Source organism: Barbus barbus (assembly GCF_936440315.1).
Source record: "Barbus barbus genome assembly, chromosome: 11".
Taxonomy (NCBI): domain Eukaryota; kingdom Metazoa; phylum Chordata; class Actinopteri; order Cypriniformes; family Cyprinidae; genus Barbus; species Barbus barbus.
The window spans coordinates 14,138,225-14,161,437 of NC_136739.1; the positions used below are offsets into that span (position 1 = coordinate 14,138,225).

The 23,213-nt window shown below is 35.5% G+C and overlaps 1 protein-coding gene across 1 annotated transcript in view; it reads left to right on the forward strand.

The window, feature by feature from the left end:
• Window positions 1-23,213, forward strand: part of LOC306876593 (receptor activity-modifying protein 1-like) — a 50,492-nt gene that overhangs the window by 5,769 nt on the left and 21,510 nt on the right. The window contains exon 2 of the mRNA XM_079427890.1: window positions 8,257-8,392. Coding sequence (XP_079284016.1) covers window positions 8,257-8,392 — 136 coding nt within the window. The remainder of the gene's footprint in view (window positions 1-8,256; window positions 8,393-23,213) is intronic.

Genomic DNA, 23,213 nt, shown 5'->3' on the forward strand with positions numbered 1-23,213 from the left:
TTCATGTAAAAATGAAAATGATGTCATTGATAACTCACCCTCATGTCGTTCCAAACCCGCAAGTCCTTCATTCATCTTCGTAACACAAATTAAGATATTTTTGATAATCTTTCTGACCTTTCTGAAAATGAAATTTTCATTTAAGTGAACTATCCCTTTAAAATACAAATCCATTTTCCACCCTGTACATTAAAATGTTGTGATCACTAAATTCATTTAGTAGTACCGTATTTAAAATTATAATTTTTTATTTTTTTTCAAGTAGTATCAGCTAGTCCACATTATTAAAATGATTGTGACCGTAATGGTAAATGTCTAAAAATCCTGTTAAATAGTTAACAGTAAGTACAATGAAAACTAACAGGACATTTCATGCAATTTTACAGTACTGCTAAATGTACAGTTTTTGTAAGCTACTTGTGAGCTTCAACATCTGTGATTCAACATGACTTTCATAAGTTTAGTACTATAGTAGGTTGGTGTATTAACATTATATCAGTTAATGAACTGAACAGTTCAGATGCAAAAGCCTCTGGGGAAAAAAAATGCCATCTGAAATTGTCATCTAAAATGATCTAATTTTTTCAGGCTCCTATGTTTAGCATCAGTAATTGTACTCTAATGACAATGTATAGGTTCTTTTCTATGCAATTAAAGTGAAATAACTGAACATAAATATAGGAGCCTAATAAAAAGGTTCATTTTAGAAGAATATTTCAGACGGCACTTAGAGGCTTTTGCATCTGAACTCTTCAAAAATACTTTTAAACTGTAATTTTAAATTAAATCTGTAAAAAAACATGTTACTACCATAGTCATTTTGTATTCCCATTCAGTCTGAAACAAAATGATGTAATTTAATTAATACTAAATGTTTACTTTGCATACAAACCAACACAAATTATCTTGCTATTCTAAATTTATTTTTAAACACAGCAGGATTTTATTTTTGTAATAGATTTTACTGTTGCTGAAATGTAGCTCTGAGCTTACGGCTGACTGGTCTGTGCTAGTAAACAGTCTGAGGTGACCTGCAGCTTGGAGGCTTCCTGTGGTCCCAGAGATGGTGTCACATCTACAAATGACACCTCTCTCACAACAGCACTCTGGACTCCAGTCAGACATGCCCAACCTATTGATACAGCTGCCAGCCTAAATCACTACTGAAAAACAAAATGCACAGATGACATTTAGCTGAGCCATATCACATTCATTTTGTGCTTATTTGGATGTCAAAACCCTTTTTTTCTTTTCTTTTTGCATAGAATTAGTCATTTTTCTTGCCACAAATGCCATAGTCTTGCTCTTTTTTTGATTACCCCTCAGCTGATACTAACCTGTCCAACTGTTGTTTGCTGTGTATATTTGTCTGGCTCTAGAGTTACTGTACGTCCTTGCATTATCTGTCAATCTCAGCGCCTGTCTGCATCTATTTACTAACATGAGACGCTCGCTGTGGCAGGCATTAATTTGACCAATTATGTGGCCCTTACACCTTAAGAGAACATGACAGCTTGACGGTCTCACAAAAAGCACACTGAAGGAAAGAATTCCAGGAAATGAGTGATTCAGTATAATGCATCTGTCAGCAGTATTTGTCCAACGCCGTCTCAAGTGCTTGAAGCTGTGATCAGTTTAACACAATATGTTTCAAGTAATCTTACGGCTTCAGTAAAAGTTCAACTTTATTTTATGGGGTGGTGTTGGTGCAGTGGATAAGACACATGCCTTTGGTGTGAGAGACCTGGGTTTGAATCCACTGTGAGACACCAATGTGTCCCTGAGCAAGACACTTAACCCCTAGATGCTCCAGAGGCGTGCGACCTCTGACATATATAGCAATTGTAAGTCGCTTTGGATAAAAGCGTCAGCTAAATGAATAAATGTAAATGTTTATTGACAACAATTGTGGCATGATGTCAATTACCATAAAACAAATTTGACTCATCCATCAGTTTTTATAAATGGGCATTTACAGTACTGCACTTGCCCTGTCTGAGAGACTTAAATGAGAAATTTATGTATAATGTATCTTCAAGGAAATTCTGTTGTTTTTTTTTATGCAAAACTTGGAGCATGTTACTGTTACCTAACATAAAACATTTTGTTAATTAAAATACAATTGAAAAAGTATAAATATTAGATGAAAACTTCAGTTAGTTGTCAAGACAATATTAAAATGAAAACTGAAAATAAAAGCTAATTCAAAATAATACAAGTATTAATAATATAAATAATACTAAAATAACACTGCACATGAGTCATATGCACTTGACCTTTTGTATTGTGTGAAATAAATCGTTAAAATGGTTTCAAACAACATTATAGGGAGAGTGAGTGACAGAATTTTCATTTTTAGCTGAACTATGGCTTTTAACAATCAACAGCAGCACATCATAAAGCTGCATAAATACTCTTCACTAAAAAGATGATTATGAATGTGCCAGTCAAACCAGTCAAAGTTACAGAAATGATCAAGGAGGAAACTCAAAAAAGCTCTCGTTTAGTTCTCCCTTTCAAAAGTCATCTTAGAATGAACATTCTGTGCATTATGCAAGAGTTTGAGATTAAACGAATCTCAGTGTTTGAAGAGAGAAAAATAAGGCCACGTATCAGCATAAAGTCAACTTTCTGTAATATATTAGCTAGAGGTTACTGTATTTTACATTGTTTTATTGTAATAGTTTATTATAAACTTTAGAAGACCTGCATTATGTCATTCTGCAACCATACACGGCATTGAGAGCATCAGGACACAAAAAGCAACATTATGCTGCCTTCTAAGATATCATGCTTTGGGCAAATTCTAAGGCAGCATCACATATATGCTTTAAGGATAAGGTAATCCCAGAATGCACTGCAACAAGTTCATTTGAAAAAAAAAAAAAAAAGTGAAAAAGATGGCAGATGGAGTCGAGTCTAACAATAACTATAAGTTTATTTCCTTAAATACTGAAAAGTATTGATAAAAAAAGATAATCCATTTACTCAAACTACCTAATTAAATATTCAAGGTCAATAATAAGGTCATATTCAGAGCAATTACACATTGAATTGCTATTCTGTGTACAAATACTGTAAGTGGTTTGTGACCAATTGAAGTGGTTCTGAAAACATTTGTTTGGGAGTTTACCACTGTTTAACAGCGGCCAGAACAGATGGATGCCATGATCTGTGTGGCCCAGTGTCCTCCTACACACTAAAAGTAATTGCAAAAAATGTCTGGGAAAAGTTTGTTTTGTGCTTTAGCTTTTTGTTATCTGATGCTATGACTTTAATGCATTTTTAAGTGTGACTGAAGTGTCCAAATAGTACAGTATTTGGCGTTACTACAGTGTGTGCAGAATTTTTAGGTTAAGTTATGTTTATATTCTGGTCATAATTTTTTTTTTTTTCCAAGAACATTTTACTAATTCCAAACCCCATCAATCTTAATAACTACTATTGATTTTGTATTTAATCATTTATAAGTGATCTATAATTGTCCATGAAGGCTGAAAGTCAAAATCGCTTTATTTCAGTTGTGCAGAATTATTAGGCAGGTTTTCTTTTACTGATGAAATGAGCCATAAAATGAGAAGGATGCAATACTAATGTGATAATAGAATTGGCAAAGTTAAGGCATGACCATTGGGTAGCGAAATGCTCATTGGGTAGAGAAGAAAAGGCACGTCAACTGCAAAAGAATTAAGAATTAATGTGAAGAATTAGGTGAGAAACCATCAGGAACCATTTAGTCTCCAGCACCATCATTTTCCAGAACTGCAACCTTCCTGGAGGTCTCCACAAGGGCAATGTATCAGGTTCTCAGAGACTTTGCTTGGGCAAGAAATTCTTTAAAATGGCCCTCACTTAATAAGAATAATAAGCGTTGTGAATTACATGAAGACTGATTTTGCATAGGCTTTATGGATAGATAAGTTGTGAGTCACTCTTGAAGAACCATGCAGCATCACATCCTCTTGAACCACTGTTTGAAGAATGCATCTTTCAGAATCTGGCAGTAAGTTTTGGGAGCTCATTTTAGTTCATCTCCTATCCTGAAATGTCTGTTTTGCAGGATTGATTTAAAATACTAATGATTTACTAATATGTGTTTATAATGGGTTCAGCTCCTCAGAAAGCAAGCATGCAAAAATGAACACCGTACTGCGCCCTGTCCCCTTTACTGCAAGTGCAGTCTTGGTTAAAAATTCACTTTGCATAAGCAAACATGCAATTTTTGCCTGTATTGGGAGGCAAAACTAGAACAGTTTTTCACTGTATTATTCATTTTTTTTCTTTCATCCATCTTCAGGGCAATATAAAAGCTTGTGCCTGCTAGAATTGCTTATGAAATAGAATTGCTTTGGGTGTAAAGTTGTTTAGGCCGTGTTGTCAGAGGGTGCCATGGTGCTTGTATTGTTAATTTTTTTTAATTCTTTCTTTGCACTTTTTTTTAAATTTGCATTTGCACACAGTTAATGGAGTGACACATTAGTGACTAACTGACTCTAAAGGATCCTGGATATCATCCAGATTGCCAGCATAATGCAGATGTGAAGTGGTTAGCTGCATACTTTCTCACTTGCACACGCACACACACTCGCGCACAAATGCTGTTTACACAGACTTATTAAGTGTTCTATTGGAAAGGTTCCTGTCATATTGAGAATACTGCATCAAAGGTCATATATATCACATGCTTGATGTTGTCTTCTCTAGACTCTCATATACTTGGTTGATTTGCTGCTTTGCACATTCAGTTTTCTTTGCCTGACTACATAACCATTCACTCTTTTCATTCACTTGTTTTTATATAGTCATTTTACCTTTTTTTTTTTTTTTTTTTTTTTTTTTTTTTTTTTTGCATTTACATTGTGGGAATGAAAAGTTATTTAATTCAAGATAAGGAATTGGAAAAGGGAATGGATTTGTTTCTTCTTGTCTACCCAAGAGAGAACCATTTTATATTACTGAAGTTATGATTGTGTTTTAGCCCAGGGAAAATGTGAGGAACACTAAAATCTTATCACAAAAATGAACTTTCTCTCTTCTGAATGTTACTGACTGCAGCACTAGTGGGCAAAACATCAATATCTTGGTATACGGACGGGTAAACACTGGCACACAAACAAAAACTGAGAGAGGAATATAGTATGATTGTAATTTTACTCAATAGCTTGTTTTAGAAATGTCAGCATTCAGAATTAACACCTGAAAAGTGAAAACTGGCTATGACATTATAACAATTCAGATTACATAATGTATTTATGTAATCATAGTGTGATCCTTTCTGAAACAAGTGATGTATGTGATTTCAAAATCAAGATTAATATTGGGAGATCTAGCTAGTTATTTAAGATGCTCTGAAGTTAGTGTAGCTGTCATCAGACTGGTAAATACCCACAAGTCAACATTCTTAACCGTTTACAACACGATTCTCATTTAACATTTCTGGATAAGAGGTTCCTGTGCCTGCAGCAGTTGAAGTCAGGTTTTGAAGCAATATGATGCATATAAATGTTGATTTTCAGGAATATCTGATTGTTGTGTTGCAGAAACCTTTATAATCTGCTATATTCCATTTAATTCTCTCAAAGCTCCAATCACTGGAGGATTTACTTAGGGTTGATATCCAGAGTTATTTATGTATATAAAATAAAGCAGGAACATATTCCCATATCTATCTCAAACTTTGCAATATCTAGTGTTTTTGATGAATTTATGCTCTCTTATGCATTTTGTAGTTTCATCATCCTTTCATCTCCCTGCTGCCAAGTTTATTTTTATTTGCAAATATGGTTTGATGTTGTAATGTTGCATTTCAACTCGTTTCCTGTTTGGATTAAACCCTGAGTGTTTTTATAAAGTCCTGAGCTTTTGCCCATAAAGATTTCATGCCTGCTAATTTTTTTTTGTCGCTAATACAGTTATTTCAGTTGCAACCTGGGTGATCTCAGACAAAAAACAAAAATCCTAAAGGAATGTATAAGGATTCTCTTTGAAATCAATCCTTATGGGAAATGTGTTCTAAAAGAGCAAGTTTTTATTTTACACAAAACCCAAATCTATCCTTTACACTATTCTATAAAAAGCCAAAAATCCCTGTAGGGATTCATTTTATCCAGTGAATTCCCATTGAGATCCTTCAAGATCATCATAGAAAGTCGGATTGAAATTCCTTATTTTTTGGACCTCGCACAAACATGTTTCTTTCTCTCTTTATTTTTCTTGAGGGAGTCTCACCGGTCACATAATTGATGTGATAGAGCTGTTGTTGACTAACAATGAGCCGAGAGGAGTATCGTCACTGCGGCTCTGACTGTGAGCCCATCTCTCATACCGATCAGCCGCTTTCTTTACGGCACTGGGGGCAAGAGCTACACTGCCACTGTAGATCGCTGTAGGAGAATAAAACAATAGGAGGGAGAGCAAGCAGCAGATATTAAAGAAAATGACAGTCAGACAATGGCTGCTCTGTTTAAAAGGCAATTGTTTTTCAGAGAGCTGCACATTAATACCATTATATCAGAGTTAATGAAATGACTCCTCATTGTTTCTCCTCTCAATTTTTTTTTACATTCTATTCAGACCTTTCCAAGCATCTGGAATGTTTAATCTGTTACCGACTTTGTAGGAGAGTTTAAATTAATTGACTCATTACAACAGGATTGCCGGTTATCTGGAGGTGGTTCAATTTTAAAGAAATGTCCAGGGTTCAATCAAGTTAAGCTTGATTTGTCTCTCACAAACTGCAGGGTGAATCTAAATTAATTTGTGATATCAGCAACAGGCCACAGTGTCTATATTGAACCAGGAACATTCCATTATGAACTACAGTATGATTAATGAGAAGGTTTCGAGGAAGGTGTTTGTGAACCGCATTATTGAGACGCATGTTTCGTTTGTAGCAGTTAATGTAATCCGCAATAGTATGTACTGTACCGTAGGTTATGCATCTTATTTCGAGGAACTACTTCTGATCTCTACCGATCCTTTTGGTTATTTAGATCTTGTAACATAAAATGACAGATACAGTCAAAACCTCATCATATTCTAGGGATGTGGTTAAAAACAAATCCCAGGTAACCAGTTGCCTTATTATTCCTATGGGGATGTTACGTTCCCAGTTAGTCTAGGGTTAGAGGAACAAGTAACAGAATAAAAAGGTGATGTGTGGAGGCAGCAAGGTTCAATTCCCAACCCCGGTGCTTTAACAAATGCAAACAATCAACTCAATATCAAGAAACAAGTTCTTTTATTTTAAAGTTATGGGAGGATGTTGAAGCTTCAAGAGGGGGCAAGGCCAAAATAAACTAAACCTCTAACTATTAGGGAGAAACTAACTAAGCTAAAACAAATAGGAAACAAAAATACACCAACTCCCTAACTAGCATAAACAGGAGAAACTCAAGATACAAAGAAAATGGCACCCACCTCTCTACTAACATATTCCCCATAAATTAACAAACTTCATAAATAAAAGAAAATACAAACCGATAATAACTTCCAAACCAAACTTTTTGTCGTAGGCCTCAGTCACCACAAGAGTGTTAACACAATAACCCTACAAAGAAACCAATCAACAAAACAATAAAGCTTGTTGGGTTGAGAATAGAAACCTCATGACGCAGCCTCCACACACACCCTGCACAGTGCAATGGTGCAGCTTAAATCCTCACAGTTTCCCCTCCTCCTGCAATCACATCAGATCACCAATCATTGGAATCAGGTGGCAGCCATTACCTCCTGCTTATGGGAAGGGGAGAGAGAGAGAGAGAGAGAAACGGGGAGAAAAACAAAACCAAATACGTTCTTGGACGTAACAGGGGAAAATAAGAAATAGATGTTGTTACTTTCAGAAAGTAAACATTTTTTCCACTTCAAATAAAGCAAATGCAAAAAACCCCCCAAAACATATAATACATAATTTATAGGAAAACTCCTAGAAAAAGACATGAGAAAATTGTTAACATAGTAAGAGAGAAAGAGCTCTACAATTACATAGTGCAGATTATTTGATCTGGAGAGAATTTCGGTGTCCAGGGAAAACTGTTCCCTTTCAGTCAGTCCCTCCGAGTCACGTCGGGTGACCGACGAATTGGGATCTCGCTTAGAGAGACCAATCCACTTCAAGTGTAACTAAATGAGCCAATGCACATTGGCATGTGATTATTGCATCCAGCTGCCGCTGATCACACCGTGATCTACAGGGCATAAAAGTATCATTTCAATGTTTTTCCTTTCTCATTCTCAGTTCTTTGTCTCTTGCAGTGAATCTGTCTGTGCTGGCGACAGCGTGCAGCAGTCACTATGGAAATGCCATTGAGGAGTTCTGCCTGGCCAAGTTCAAGATGGATATGGAGGTTCTCGATCAGCGCCAGTGGTGTAGCTGGGAGGACACAGTTGAGTGAGTGATAAACATGCCACCTCTAGGCTTTTAGTATATCATGGTCATTTTTGATTCTGATTAGCTGACACATGCTCCAAGGACATTAATTGATGTCAAAGTACTATTGTCATTTTCTCTCCTGTGTGGTTGGAGATGAAACTGAATAAAGTGGTAGCGATCCTAGAGCCACAGTGCAGAACAGGTCTAAATTTTTATAACTTTTTTTTATTTATCAAAGAATCCTTAATAATGTGTCACAGTGTCCACAAAAATATTAAACAGCACAACTGTTTTCAATTGTGATACGTTTTGTGAGTGCTAATTAGCATATCAGAATAATATGCAAAGGATTGTGTTACTGAAGACTGGAGTAAGGGCTACTGAAAATTCAGCTTTATCACAGGATTTAATTGCATTTTAAAATGTATTAAAAGTTTAAAATCTTTTGAGCATAAAAGACCTCTTACAAACACAAAAAAGGACTGACCTCTAACTTCCCCTACACACTTCACATCACACACACATTGGTTCAGCACTCATTCAACAACTTTTGTTCAGTGCAATCCTACCTTGCAGCTGACACGACCGTGTGTTTATTTGAACACTTCATGACAAGGTCAGTGAAGAGCCGAGTTTTCTCAGTAAGAGAGATGACAGGGGTTCCCATATTATCACATACTTCAGAGGGATTTAGTGTGCCATGTGGCACAGCTCCAGGTATACACCGTTCCTGGGAATGCCTCAATATGCCCAGCTGTCTCTGTGACATAATGGAGGAGGTTATTCGTGGTGCCCCAGAAAACACGCGATATGGAAGAACTTTCACATTTCCAGGTTAACAAGAAGAACTGTCTTGTCTTTACTTTTGTGCCCTTGACAACTGACCGTAAAAACTCTGCCACTCTGACATTAGACTGAAGCCGTTGCGCTCCAGAGCAACATTCGAGAAAGATACAGTCGAGAAAAGTGACACTGGATGTCTAAGCTGTCGGAACAGGGCCAGCAAGGTCTGCCAGTCCCTATCATCAACACTCCAGGCACTTTTTGTCCCATGTGGCCCAACTCGTTTCTAAAGTTCGTGCAAAATGCTGACTGTGTTTTAAAGTAATAGTTCAGCCAACATTTAAAACATTTCTATCCTTTACCAACCCTCATGTTGTTCCAATTTCTTCTATAGAACATAAAAGAGATTTTGAATGTATTTTTTTTGTTTTGTTTTGTGTGTCTATATACAATGGAGGTCAATGGTAATCTCAACTTTTTGGTTACCAATGTTCTTCCAAATATCTCCTGTGCTTCTCAGAAGAAAGTCATACAGGTTTGGAACGACATGAAAGTGATTAAATGATGTGATTTACATAACTTTTCTTTTTTCTTTATATTAATGTGAGGCACTCATAATGGAAGTGAATGGGGGCCAATTACTGAAGAATTTTGCAGCTAAATAATTGTATAAAAGCATTTACATTAATTACTTTTAAAATGTGTGTATTTTAGTGTTTAAAGCATTCATTGTCATGGCAACGTAGTTGTAAAATTAGATGCAGCTTCACAGAGAAAAGATTATAAACCATTTTTCACACAAATCAGGTTAACACATTGTTTATCTATTGAATATTTTAACTTTACATTAATTTCCATTGTAAGTGCTTCACTGTAACCCAGATTTTTGCTTTACTCCGCTGGAATGATTATCTGAGCAAAATGGTCTCTGTGTTTATTACCAAAATTGCTGGTGCGTTTGTTGTTAGTCAGATCAAAATCTCAGAATGTTGCCCTAAGGTTGCAAACAAAAATAATTGTGTTAGGGAGGACGATTGATTCCTGCGGGTGTTGTTAAACTGAGCCGTCATTTATGACGCAAAATGATTATTCATATCGCCTGCTTAACTGAATGTCAACTATATTAAAAGCCGATTCCCTTTAGACAGTGAGTCATAGATTGTGTTAACTGTTTAATGGTTGGTAGTAATAAACAGTGATTACCTTGATCTCTGATATTTTATTTCATGCTTTTTTACATCAGTAGTGCTTCAGCCCACCAAACAAAATCAAAGCCTTAACATCCTGGCTAACAATGTTTTTCTGTCTTCATTTCTAAAGGATCAGGATGCGATTAAACCTCAACAACAAGCACAGATGTGTTAGCTGGCTTTATTTAATATATATATATAGAGTACATCAATAATGATTGATGCCACACTACTTTAAATCAATAGAAAAATGCATGCCATAAATCTGTTATGACATAGAGTGAACAATATTACTTGCATTACTCAATACAATATTTTTTTCAAGAATCAAGTTAGACTCCAGGCTCAATTTGTCAGCCTTCGAGGAGAGCGGTTTTGCTCAAAGGTTGAGCTTTCATAGGTCAAGGGATCTCATGGTGTTCTCAGATCTGGAAGCAGGTTCAAGTGCTCTGCGCACCTGTGAAACAGCACTCATTAAAGTATGTATGGCCCCTCTGCTCCCGCCGTGAGGTCATCCAGCTCCATTGCTCAATTATGCACTAAGCACTGTCTAGAGACAGCCACAAGTCTGAGATGAGGTCTGAGCAACACAGTAGAACAGCATGTGGCCTCCGAAGTGGTGAGGTAAGACTTATCGAGCACTGAGGGCAGTCGACTGCAGGTAATTAAGGTTGTATACAAACGATCTGAGGAGGCCAGCACAATTGCACTTCAGCAAATTGTCTCACCTGGGCAATGGAGCAATAATCTGATGGAAAGAACTGGCAATCTACAGACTCACCCTTTTGCCCTTCCAGGGGTCATTCCTGTGAGTGCTGGTGTGCTCATTAAGCTCTTAAAGCGCAGCCTGGAGGTGAAAATACTTTGTAAAATGTGACCCTGGACCACAAAACCATCATAAGGGTCAATTTTTCGATTTGAATAAATAAGCTTTCCATTGATGCATGGTTTGTTAGCATTGGACAATATTTGGCCGAGATACAACTATCTGGAATCTGAGGGTGCGAAAAATACTGAAAAAAATCGCCTTTAAAGTTGTCCAAATTAAGTTCTTAGCAATGCATATTACTAATCAAAAATTAAGTTTTTAGATATTTACAGTAGGAAATTTACAAAATATCTTCATGGAACATTATCTTTACTTAATGTCCTCTTAGTACTTAATAATTTTGACCCGTACAATGTATTTATCTGTATCTGAACGTGTTTAATGTTAACTGTATGCACCAAGGGTCTGAGAGTAACGCAATTTCAATTCTCTGTATGTATGTGCTGTACATGTGGAAGAATTGACAATAAAGCTGACTTGACTTGTATTTTTGGCTATTGCTACAAACATACCCCAGCGGCTTAAGACTGGTTTTGTGGTCCAGGGTCACATATATAAATTAACATGGCAGAGCTGCGATTATAGGCAAGTTTTTGTTTAAAACATAATTTCCACTCCTCTGAACAAATCTGATTAAAGAAAAGATGTTAAAACTAGGGATGCACTGATTGCAATTTTCTTGGCCGATTCCAATTTCTGATTTTTATAAAATTTTTTTTTTTTGTAAGGGTGACCTGCCGATTTTCTTTCTAAAAACTATTGACAGCATATACAAACAAAAATCTATACATTTTTTTTTTTTTTATGCAAAAAAATTGTTTACATAAAATATTAAAAATTGCAATTTAAAGTTACAGATGCTCTCTCACTTAAACAACTCTCAAAATAAAGTGCTCTGTGACTAGAAAAAAGGTAGAAATAACAATTAACTGAAAAGGGGTTGCGGCACTATTTAACACAAATGTCAAAAAAGACTGTTTCTTAAATTGTCATTTTTCACTAACCATATTAAATGTCATCTTTCATATCAAATTCTTAGTTTAATTAATTCTGTTAGAATAATAAGAAACTGTAGAGCTGTTACCGTTCAATTGAAATCCGCATCAACAAACTCCATCTTTCCACTGAAACACACAAGCTACATCTGAAGTGGCATTAGATGGATTTACACAGACTGTTTGATGAAGCTGAGCTGCCATAAATGCATTTACACTTTCGAATGCATAAAGAAATTTACAAGATTAATGCTGTAAATATTTTTAAACATACAAATAGGAAATGTTGGGAAAAAATGCAATTATAGTTTTAAATATGAAACCAAACCAGTAGGTGGCATCAAATGACCGTTTGAATGAGTGAGTCATTAAGTCCTTCATTCAACAGATAAGTTCAAACGGATGATTCATTCAGAAACGAGGCAATGATTACTGTTTTTATGAATGGGTTACTGAATCATTGACTCACTTGATTCGTTCAAAAACGTGGATTCATTCAGTAACAAAACACTAATGTGTTGCTCGGATAAACAAAACCGTTCTTCTGTGGCTTTGATTGGAACTATTTTCATCAGCAAAAGTGAGCAAAAATAGTCAAAATGGTCTGTACTGACCACCGGTCCGGGCTGATCATGTGGAAAAGCAGCTAATTCTGGTCCCTGGCCGGCCGATCGGTGCATCTCTAGTTAAAACCTTGCCATGAAGTGTTTTGCTACTGATTTAACAAGCACAAAACAGATCCCAGCAGGTTTAAAGTCTGAACATTAAATCAGTGTTCAAAAAAGAAAAAGTGGAGACATTAACTGGAGATCTAGTTGTGGTTTTAGTAGAATAGTTAACCAAAAAAAAATTTTTTTTGTTCCAAACCTCCTGCAAATGTTTTTGTCCCCATACAATCTAAAAAGACATTAAAAGTACATTAAAGACTTGCCTTGACACTTGACACGTTAAATATATGCATGTACAAATGAGATTTGGGAATTTTGACAGCAATATATTTATATCTTCATTTCTAACAACAGAGAACTATTAGCTAAATGAAAACCTGAGTGATCTTTGTTGCTGTCGGTATCTAGTTAGCAAAGCAAGGAATGACTGTGCTTCAGGGCTGGGATAATCTGCCAATGGTTACATGACAGTTCATGTTCTCCTAAACAGCTGAAATGTATTTAGAAAGAATTACTTTATTAATTTAAACTAATTTTGACCAGCACATGTCTGGTCTGAATCTTTCAAATTTGCCTGCTGTATGTAATCAGATTTAATGTAGGCTTCATACTTCATTGCAATTTTATGAGGTTTTGATGCGTGTTATCTTGATTTGTGAAACTCAGGGGTTACACTCGAAATGAGACACCACGTCAAACCATGTTAATGTGTTCAAAAGTGTAATTATAGTCTGCTAATAAATGTTCTTTGATATTTGAACTTAATTGTTATAGCTGCTAATTTAAACTTCTGTATCATTTTACAATATACTGAGTTTAATTGAACAAATAAAAAGCCTGATTAACAACTAAGAGGCATGCTTTCAGAAACTTAGTGGATAAAGCTGTGACACAGAAGGGTCATGTTTTCAGGCCAGAAAATATTAGGGCAGGTGGTCCTCAAGGATCAATTTTGGGGCCAATTTTATTCTCTATCTATATAAATGAACTTGGTAACGGAGTCGAGCCAGCAAATGTACACTTTTATGCAGATGATGCTTATCTCTACACTATGGATCCATCTTTAAAAGTGGCAATGGATTCTTTTAATTCATTTCAGACTTCTCTTGGTAACTTAAAATTAGTGTTAAATGCTAAAAAAAACTAAATACATGATTTTTGCACGGTCCAGATGACCATTAAATGATTTTATGATTCATACTTTAAATGGTACACAGATTGAAAGGGTTGAATCTTACAAATATCTTGGTATCTGGCTCGATGATAAGCTGGCTTACGGTTCTCATATCGATAGTCTTTTAAAGAAATTGAGACCAATGTTAGGTTTTTATTTTCGTTTAAAAATGTTTCTCCTTTGTTGCTCAAATGTTTAGTAGAAAGTACTCTTCTATCAGTATTGGATTATGGTGATATCATTTATATGCATGCACCTCAGAATGTTTTGAAAAAATCGGATGTAGTTTATCATGCTGCTTTACGATTTGTTACTGGTACAAGTGTCCGTACACATCACTCTAATTTATATGAAATGACAAACTGGACTTCCTTGTGCTTAAGGAGAAAAAAAAAACATGTTGATGTTTATTTTAAAAGCTTTAGTGGGTAAATTACCACAGTACATATCTACTTTGTTGACATACTACACATATTTATAAAACCAGATCAACAGAAACGTTTACTTAAGATACCAATTTTTCATACAGATATGGGTCGTTCTGCTTTTTCTAATTATGCTCCGTATGTGTGGAATATATTACATATGGAATCTGTACCATCTCTTTCTATGTTTAAAAATATTTTAAAGTATGTTTATATAGAACAGTGTACATGTTTTAATAACTGATTAGGATTTGCATTTTTTTCTTTTTTTTTTTTTTTTTTTTTTTCTTTTTTAGGAAATTGTGTTTTACGTTTGTTCATTGTGTGGTGATGTCTATTTCTTTGTAAATTTTGTCTTTTGCTGCCTATCTTGACCAGGACTCCCTGGTAGAAGAGATATTGTATCTCAATGGGACCTTCCTCGTTAAGAAAATAAAATGAGTAAAAAAAAATACATCTGAGGTCCAGTAACTCCAGCTCAGGCGTCCTCACTCATTGTACCATCATTTCCATGTACACCATCTGGTATGTGAGCAGTTCTGACTCTTTTGGCCCTCTGTGACCTGTTGCCCTGTCCCTGATGAGCAGAGTGACCGTTATGGCAACGGCAAATGAAATGTAGAATTGCTGGTTCACAAACTGTCCTGCAGTTAAAAAGTTGGAACTGAATGCAGTGGTGCGGAGAAACATAAAACTTCCTACAATGTCTGCATTTGGAAGTGTTAGGATTTATATATGGAAGTATCGCTATATAGCTTCATTCTACCACTGAGATTTAACACAATGTGTTACCCAACTATAAAACATGTTTTGGTACCTTTGTGGGAACCGAAAATTTAGGTCTCACTATTCAACTGTGAAATTCCAGCAAACCCTCATTTAAACCCTACGGAATTCTCCATACTGTCGATAAAGCTTAACTTGTTTTGAAGCCAGATTCCTGCTGCTGGTCCTCATGCAGTCGCAGGCTTTAGGTTCTGATCCAGATGTCCATCTGTTCCCTGAGCATGCACAATTCACAATAGTCCAGGTGGGTCAATATATAATTGAGGGAGTTTTCATGTCCATGAGATTTATCTCGCAAACATGCTTATTAAAATAAAATTTTAAAAGTCTTCAGTGTTCTTCATGATCTTGTCTTTACAAATTCCATAGTTAATTATTATGGAAATAATCATTTATTTATAAAAATTGACTAGATATCCCTAAAATGTCAACTAAATAACCGTCCGAAATTAATTACAACCACAATCTCATTACCTAAAAAGACATTTTAAAAACGTATTCAAAAACAGTTTTAATTATATTATTTACATTAAGTTGAGGTAATTGTGAACAATGTGTCTTTTTGGGCAATATGTCACATTTTCAATAGAAATTGACAAATTGAATATGTGTCCGAGAAGTCGCTGTCATCTAAGTTACCCATAGCAAATACACCCCTCAAGGAAGAGTGTGTTTTCCAAATCACATGACCTGCTCCACATGATGTCATTTCCTCCTGAAGAGAAAACTAGCAAGACTCCAAGGTATGTTCTCCCTCCACATTTTCAGTTATTTCACCTAAAGTAGTGCTTGGGGCAAATGTGTACTTATCATATGTCAACAATGTTACTACAATGAATTCATAAATAACTTTGAATTTCAATTTTACTCAGTTGTACATATAATATTTAGAAGAACCTCTCCGTAAAATGCCATGTGGTGTCTGGTGCTAGGCAACCATTTTGATTTTATCCCTAAAAACAGCAAAAATGTCAACTAGGTTACCAGTCACCTATGTTACTCTGCAAAGGTAACTTAGTTGACCAAGAGTAACATAGTTGACATTCATGACATGTTCTTATAGTTTTCAGGAGTTCATTTAATATTCTAATTGTACAGTAACTATAAAATACTTTGCAATAAATATTATAAAAGTAAACTTGTTTTCAGGCAAATGCCACGATTATCTGCTGCAGAAAAGCAGCGCCGTTACCGTGCACGGCGAGATGCTGATCCTGCAAAAAGGAGGCATACTTGGCAAAAGGCCGGCAGAAATGGAGAGAAAAGAGGGAGCAAGGTGCATACTATAAGCCCATATCTGAACAGAGTGAGAGGGAAAAACGTGCAAAGAGAAAGGCCTGGAGAAGAGCCCAGGAACAGAGCAGACGCAGAAAGAAACAGAATTCTGCTATTGTTACCCCACCACTGAGTCCTGACAGCGAGGAACAACCAGTTCCAAAACCAGGAAGGTTAGAAGGTTATGTAGAAAGAACCTCAAACAGAACAGAACAGGTTGATTCCTGCCCCACAGCACGTGACAGCACGTCATGTTGAAATAAAAAGAGATGTGTGGGAAGATATTGCCAAATCATATCTTCATGGCTAAGGACATGCGCGCACACACACACACGCTAACAAACACGTGGCACAAGCACACGGTCAAGCACACACACATATAGACACCAGACGTGTATAGTCCAGGTGCCAGAAAGTAAAAATCCTGCCATGTTTTTGGATCTGCCTCTACATCTAGAACAGGTGTTTTCACTAACGAGCTCATCTACCTGGTAGAGGAGCTGGTTAGTGATGGTTGGAACAGCTGCTGGACAGGATTTCTACTTTCTGGCACCTGGGGCCTGTTCCATAAAACAAGTTTACCAAATAAGCCAGGCTTATTTCAGTAATTCTGACTTATTTTCACTTGATTTGGTTTCTGAAAGCAAAATTACCATAGCTCAAGCTCAGTCACTGTGGTAACTTATGCTGGCAAACTAACCTGGTCCGGAGCAGGCTAACTGTCAGGCTAAGCTGAGCTCCTCTAACTCTGACCAATAGGAACGCATCGATATTACCACTGACTCTCTCACATACAGGCCCGGTTTCACAGACAGGGTTTAGACTAAGCCAGGATTAGGCTATAGTTCAATTAGGACATTTAAGTCATTTTTATAAACATTCTTAGAAAAAAAAACATTACTGGGGTGCATCTTGAGACAAAACAAAGGCACTGATATATTTTATGATCAGTCAATGCAAGTTTATTTCAGTTGAAACAGCTCAGACTTACAATTTAGTCTAGGACTAGGCTTAAGCCTTGTCTGTGAAACCGGGGGACAGTCAGTTTAATTTATTATCGGTCCAAAAATAAAAGTATACAGAAAATACACCTTAAATAATCAAATAAATAAAAAATAGGCTACAACCAACTGTATTTAATGTATTGTGCCCAAAATGTAGGCGAATGACATTTTAACATAGTTGCTACTCGTGCATGCAGTTGATCAGAAGTTTCTAGCCATGCAGCCTTTCTCTCTGAATTTATGACAGCTGTACCTTTTATGGTTATTAGAACATTAAAACATTACAATCTAAAATGGCTCTTTAAAGCATTAAAGTATAAAAACACAATCAAAAGTTAAAATCACTGAATTAAAAATGTAAATTTATAATAGAAATCAGAGTACATTTTAACTGATAAGAGGAACACACATTTAACTCATTTGAGCTAGTGATTAACAGTTGCTGCTATCATAAAAATACACTTATATGTAGGAAATTAAAATTCAATGTGTCACATTTAATGTCCAACAACAAATATTTTAGCAGAATGTATATTTTATTCAGAATTCTGCACTATTATTCTATCCTGCTCCGTCTGTGTAGCGCGCATGCCTCGCATAAGCCTCGCCCACTCCTGACAGCTAAATGGATATATTTGCATATATGGCTTTCTGACATTTACAGATGTAAAAAATATACCTGTGACGTATCAGTTATGCACTGAGGAAAACACAATGTTTCAAATGCGTTAAACAGCACAAATATTCGCTGTTTGCTATGGTGGATCGATCTGATCCATGATCGACATTAAGGGCTGCTTCAGAATAAGCGTGTACGTCACATTATCCTGACTCACTGAACCTGGATGGCATTAGTCAGATTGCGTGAACTTGAATTGTCGTTTATGGAACCGCTTTAGTCCCGATTGATTTGTTAGGTTATTTCAAGTCAGGTTTTGGACTTTAATCCCCGCTTTTCTCCTTTATGTCATGAAATATTCAACAGGTCTTGATTAAATGCAATAAAAGATTAGCTAACATATAATAATTGATATAGTTTAGGATTGTTTTTGTTAAATACATCATCCTACTTTGTCATGTCCAGTCAACTATGTTACTTTTGTCAACTATGATACTGGGCTGTCAATTAAGTTACCATTATGTTTTTTAAAAAATTTATGTATTTCAATGGTTCCCTAATCTCCAAGTAAATATTTAGAAACTGAGTAGCTGTCAAATATATACCTCAGCATAATTTCATCACGAAAATTATCATGAATCAAGCAGTTTGGAAACAAAATATACAGACCGGTTACTTCAGTACTTGAAATTTGGGGTTTCAATTGAACAAAATGTGTATTTTCTTAATTAATTGGGCATTTTAATTGAAAAGGTAGGTAAATAGACACATATTCTTCCAAGAGTAATGATTTTTTTAAATGTCTGACATTTACTTAAAGTTAAAACTTATAGGTTTTGTCCGTAACATAGTTGACCAAATAATGAGTAAACTTCTTGTTTTTAAAACTAAATATCTGAAATCAATTATGCCTGAGCTTGGCAATGACTAAAAACTAAATATTTCAGGGATGATTTATCAGGGAAGATAATAATATTTTGTAAATAAATATATTTTTTCCCAGAATTATTCAAACTCAAAATCTCCCACAATTATATATTGACCCAGGTGCTTGTTTTCGATCCGCTAGAATGGAGCTATTTGGGAGAGGTTCTACAGCATCTGGGTCTGGGATTGAGTTTCATAAATATGATAAAAGTTCTGTATGCCAATCCAGCAGCCACTGTTCTCACAGGTGCTGTTCACTCTAACCCATTCTTTATACATCGAGGTACTCGACAGGGTCGCCCGCTGTCTCCTCTGTTATTTGCCCTATCCTTGGAACCCTTAGCTCGAGCGGTCCGACAATCTGAAACTATTTCTCCCATAAATATACAGAATACTCATCATATTTCTTTGTTTGCTGATGATATCTTATTGTTTTTGGAGAAGCCGTCACATTCTATTCGTCATGTGCTGAATTTATTTGACCATTTTGGATCTCTCTCAGGGTTTAAAATGAATTGGAGTAAGTCATGTTTACTTCCCCTCAATTCTAAACTGTCCCTTTCTATATCTATTCCATTGGTTGAAAACTTTAAGTACTTGGGGATAGATGTTTTCCCTTCCCTGCAGGAAATCGTCTCAAAAAACTATAATGGTATTCTAGCCAAAGTATCCTCAGATTTGGAAAATTGGTCTCGTCTTCCTACTTCTTTTCAGGCCTGTATATCGGTGAATAAAATGAATGTTCTCCCACACTGTAAAAAGATTGCTGTAAATTTTACAGTAACTTACTGGCAGCTGGATGCCAGTAAAAAACTGTAAAAAGGTTTACAGTATTATTACTGTAATTGCGTTTACAGTATAATAATGGCTTTACTGTATTTTCATTTACAGTATTATTACTGTATTTTCATTTACAGTATTATTACCGTATTCACATTTACAGTATTATCACTGTATTTTCATTTACAGTATTACCGTATTTTCATTTACAGTATTATTACCATATTTTCATTTACAGTATCAGTGCTGTAGTGTTTATTTTCATGTAGTTTAAACGTTTTTTTACCAGTAAAAAACTATCAAATTGTGGTACAGCACTGTAATACATGATTTTTACCACTCCATAAAAATCACAATAACTCATGAGCATTAGTTCTGATAATATTCTTTTTAATTGTTGAACATTTTCTTTTTAAAAGTACAAATTACAAGTCATGGTCTCTAGGATGAACTAGCTAAAAAAAGGGCATCACCACAGCCCCCTGGGCACTTTGTATCATGGCAAAACATACACATATTGAAAATCAAAAACAATCAAGTACACTAACAGTCAAAAGTTTTTGAACAGTAAGATTTGTGATGTTTTTAAAGAATTCTCTTCTGCTCACCAAGCCTGCATTTCTTTGATCCAAAATACAGCAAAAGCAGTAATACTATGAAATATTTACTATTTAAAATAACAGCTTTCTATTTGAATATATTTCAAATATAACTTATTTCTGTGATCAAAGCTAAATTTTCAGCATCATTAGTCCAGTCTTCAGTGTCACATGATCCTTCAGAAATCATTCTAATATATTTACATTTACATTTAGTTATTTAGCAGATGCTTTTATCCAAAGCGACTTACAAAAGAGGACAATTGAAGCAATCAAAACCAACAAAAGAGCAACAACATGCAAGCCATATGACAAGTCTCAGTTAGCCTAACGCAGTACACATAGCAAGGTTTTTTTTTTTTTTTTTAAGAAAACAAGTAGATAGAATACAGAATTTTTTTAAGTAGATAGAATATAAAAAGCTAGTGTTCATTTTTAAAGAAAAAGTTTAAATAAAAAAGATGACAGATAGCTAAAATAGAATTAGAATAGAGAGTGATAGAGTTAGAGGGTCAAATAAAGATGGAAGAGATGTGTTTTTAGCCGTTTTTTGAAGATGGCTAAGGACTCAGCTTCTTGGATCGAGTTGGGCAGGTCATTCCACCAGGAGGGAACAGTTAATGAAAAAGTCTGTGAAAGTGATTTTGTGCCTTTTTGGGATGGCACAATAATGTGTCGTTCACTTGCAGAATGCAAGCTTCTAGAAGGTACATAGATCTGAAGTACTGAATTTAGGTAAAGGAATGCAGAGCCAGAGGTGGTTTTGTAGGCAAACATCAACGCCTTGAATTTTATGCGAACAGCTATTGGTAGCCAGCGCAAATTGATGAACAGAGGTCTGACGTACAATCTTTTCGGTTCATTAAAGATGAATCTTGCAGCGGCATTTTGGATTAGGTATGCTGATAAACATTTATTTGCTTTCCTGTAGCTCAAATAGTAGAGAATGGTGCTAGCAACGCCAAGGTCATGGGTTCGATTCCCAGGGAAAGCAAGAGCTGATAAAATGTAAAAACTGTAACTTGAATGCAATGTAAGTCGCTTTGGATAAAAGCGTCTGTTAAATGCATAAATGTAAATGTATTATTATTTATTATCATCATCATAAATATTTAAAACTGTTGAGTACATTTTTCAGGATTCTTTGAATAGAAAGATCCAAATTTTATCTGAAATAAAAAGATTTTGTAACATTATACGCTATACCATTCAAAAGCTTGGATTAAATTTTTTTTTGGGGGTGGGGTATAGAAGTTACTACTTTTAGTTAACAAGGATACTTTAAATTGAAGATAAAGACATTAATTACAAAAGATTTCTATTTCAGATAAATGCTGTTCTTCTGAACTTTCTATTCATCAAGTAAACCTGAAAAAATTAGACTCGGCTGTTTTCAACATAATAATAATAATAATAATAATAAAAATAATAGTTTTTTTGAGCAGCAAATCATAATATTAGAATGATTTCTAAAAGATCATGTGACACTGAAGACTGGAATAATGATGTTAAAAATTCAGCTTTTATGACTGGAATAAATTACATTTTAAAATATATTCAAATAGAAAACATTTATTTTAAATAGTAAAAATATTTCAAAATTTTACTGTTTTGCTGTACTTTGGATCAAATAAATGCAGGCGTGGTGAGCAGAAGAGACTTCTTTAAAAACATTAAAAACCTTATTGTTCAAAACCTTTTGACTGGTAGTGTTAATAAAATTAAATAATACAGTAAAAATGAGTTTGTGTTGTTGTGTTAAATTTCAGTCATTTTGACCGTCAAAGTTGACAAGCTCTCCGATGAGAAACAGCAGGATGGGATTCAGGCAGATCCTTTTTCTTTGCACCCTCTTTCCAGAATTCCAGCTGATCTGTGACTTTCAAAGAATTTGGTGCCACAAAGATTTACTATCTGAATGAACCTGCAAGCACAAGAAAAAAAAAAAAGACCCCTACTCGTAACCTACGAGTAGGGGTCGACCGATTATCGACCTGGCCGATTATTGGCACCGATATTAAGCATTTTTATGATAATCGGTATCGGTCATTTTCAAAACCGATGTGCCGATAAAATTATTTAATTTTGAAACGCGCTATTTGGCTCTGATGCAGCCTGTCGGAATTCACCACTCTGTGGCCTAGAGCAATCTCCGCCCACCGCGCATCTGATTTGTTGAGAGTCAGGAGTCCGACCAATCAACGTGGAAGACTAAAGGCACTCTCACACCGAAAGCGCTTGCGAACTGCTGCTTCATCACGCATCAGTTCTCTCTCAAAGGCAGCAGAAGACGTTGCTCAAGTTGCAATAAATTACAATCCACTACACTGAAGTTGTAAAAACCTCAATATTATCTATTTATGGTTTCCGAGATGGGGGAAACGCAGGAGGAATCACGGAATCCAGTCATATGGAATTTACTGTATAACGCGGAGTCACGGAATTAGTCAAAGTTTGGATGAATTAATCAAAAGTAGGTCAGTACACTTAAATCGACTCATGATATGGACTATCTGTAAACATTAAGCTGCAAAAAGACTATTTAAATATGAATTCTGCATGTTCGGCGTGTCTCTGTATGTGAATGGCACAGACACACACACACACACACACTGAAGTGCGCGACGCTCGCTGTGTTTTCCGCATCTGCCATGTCACTAAATGAGGACATAAATACATGAACATCATCCCCAGAACTGCTCTGAGAGTTACTTCATGAGCATTTGACTGTTTCGTTTGAGTAAAACGATCGGCATATCATAAATAGGCTACAGAAACTTAAGAG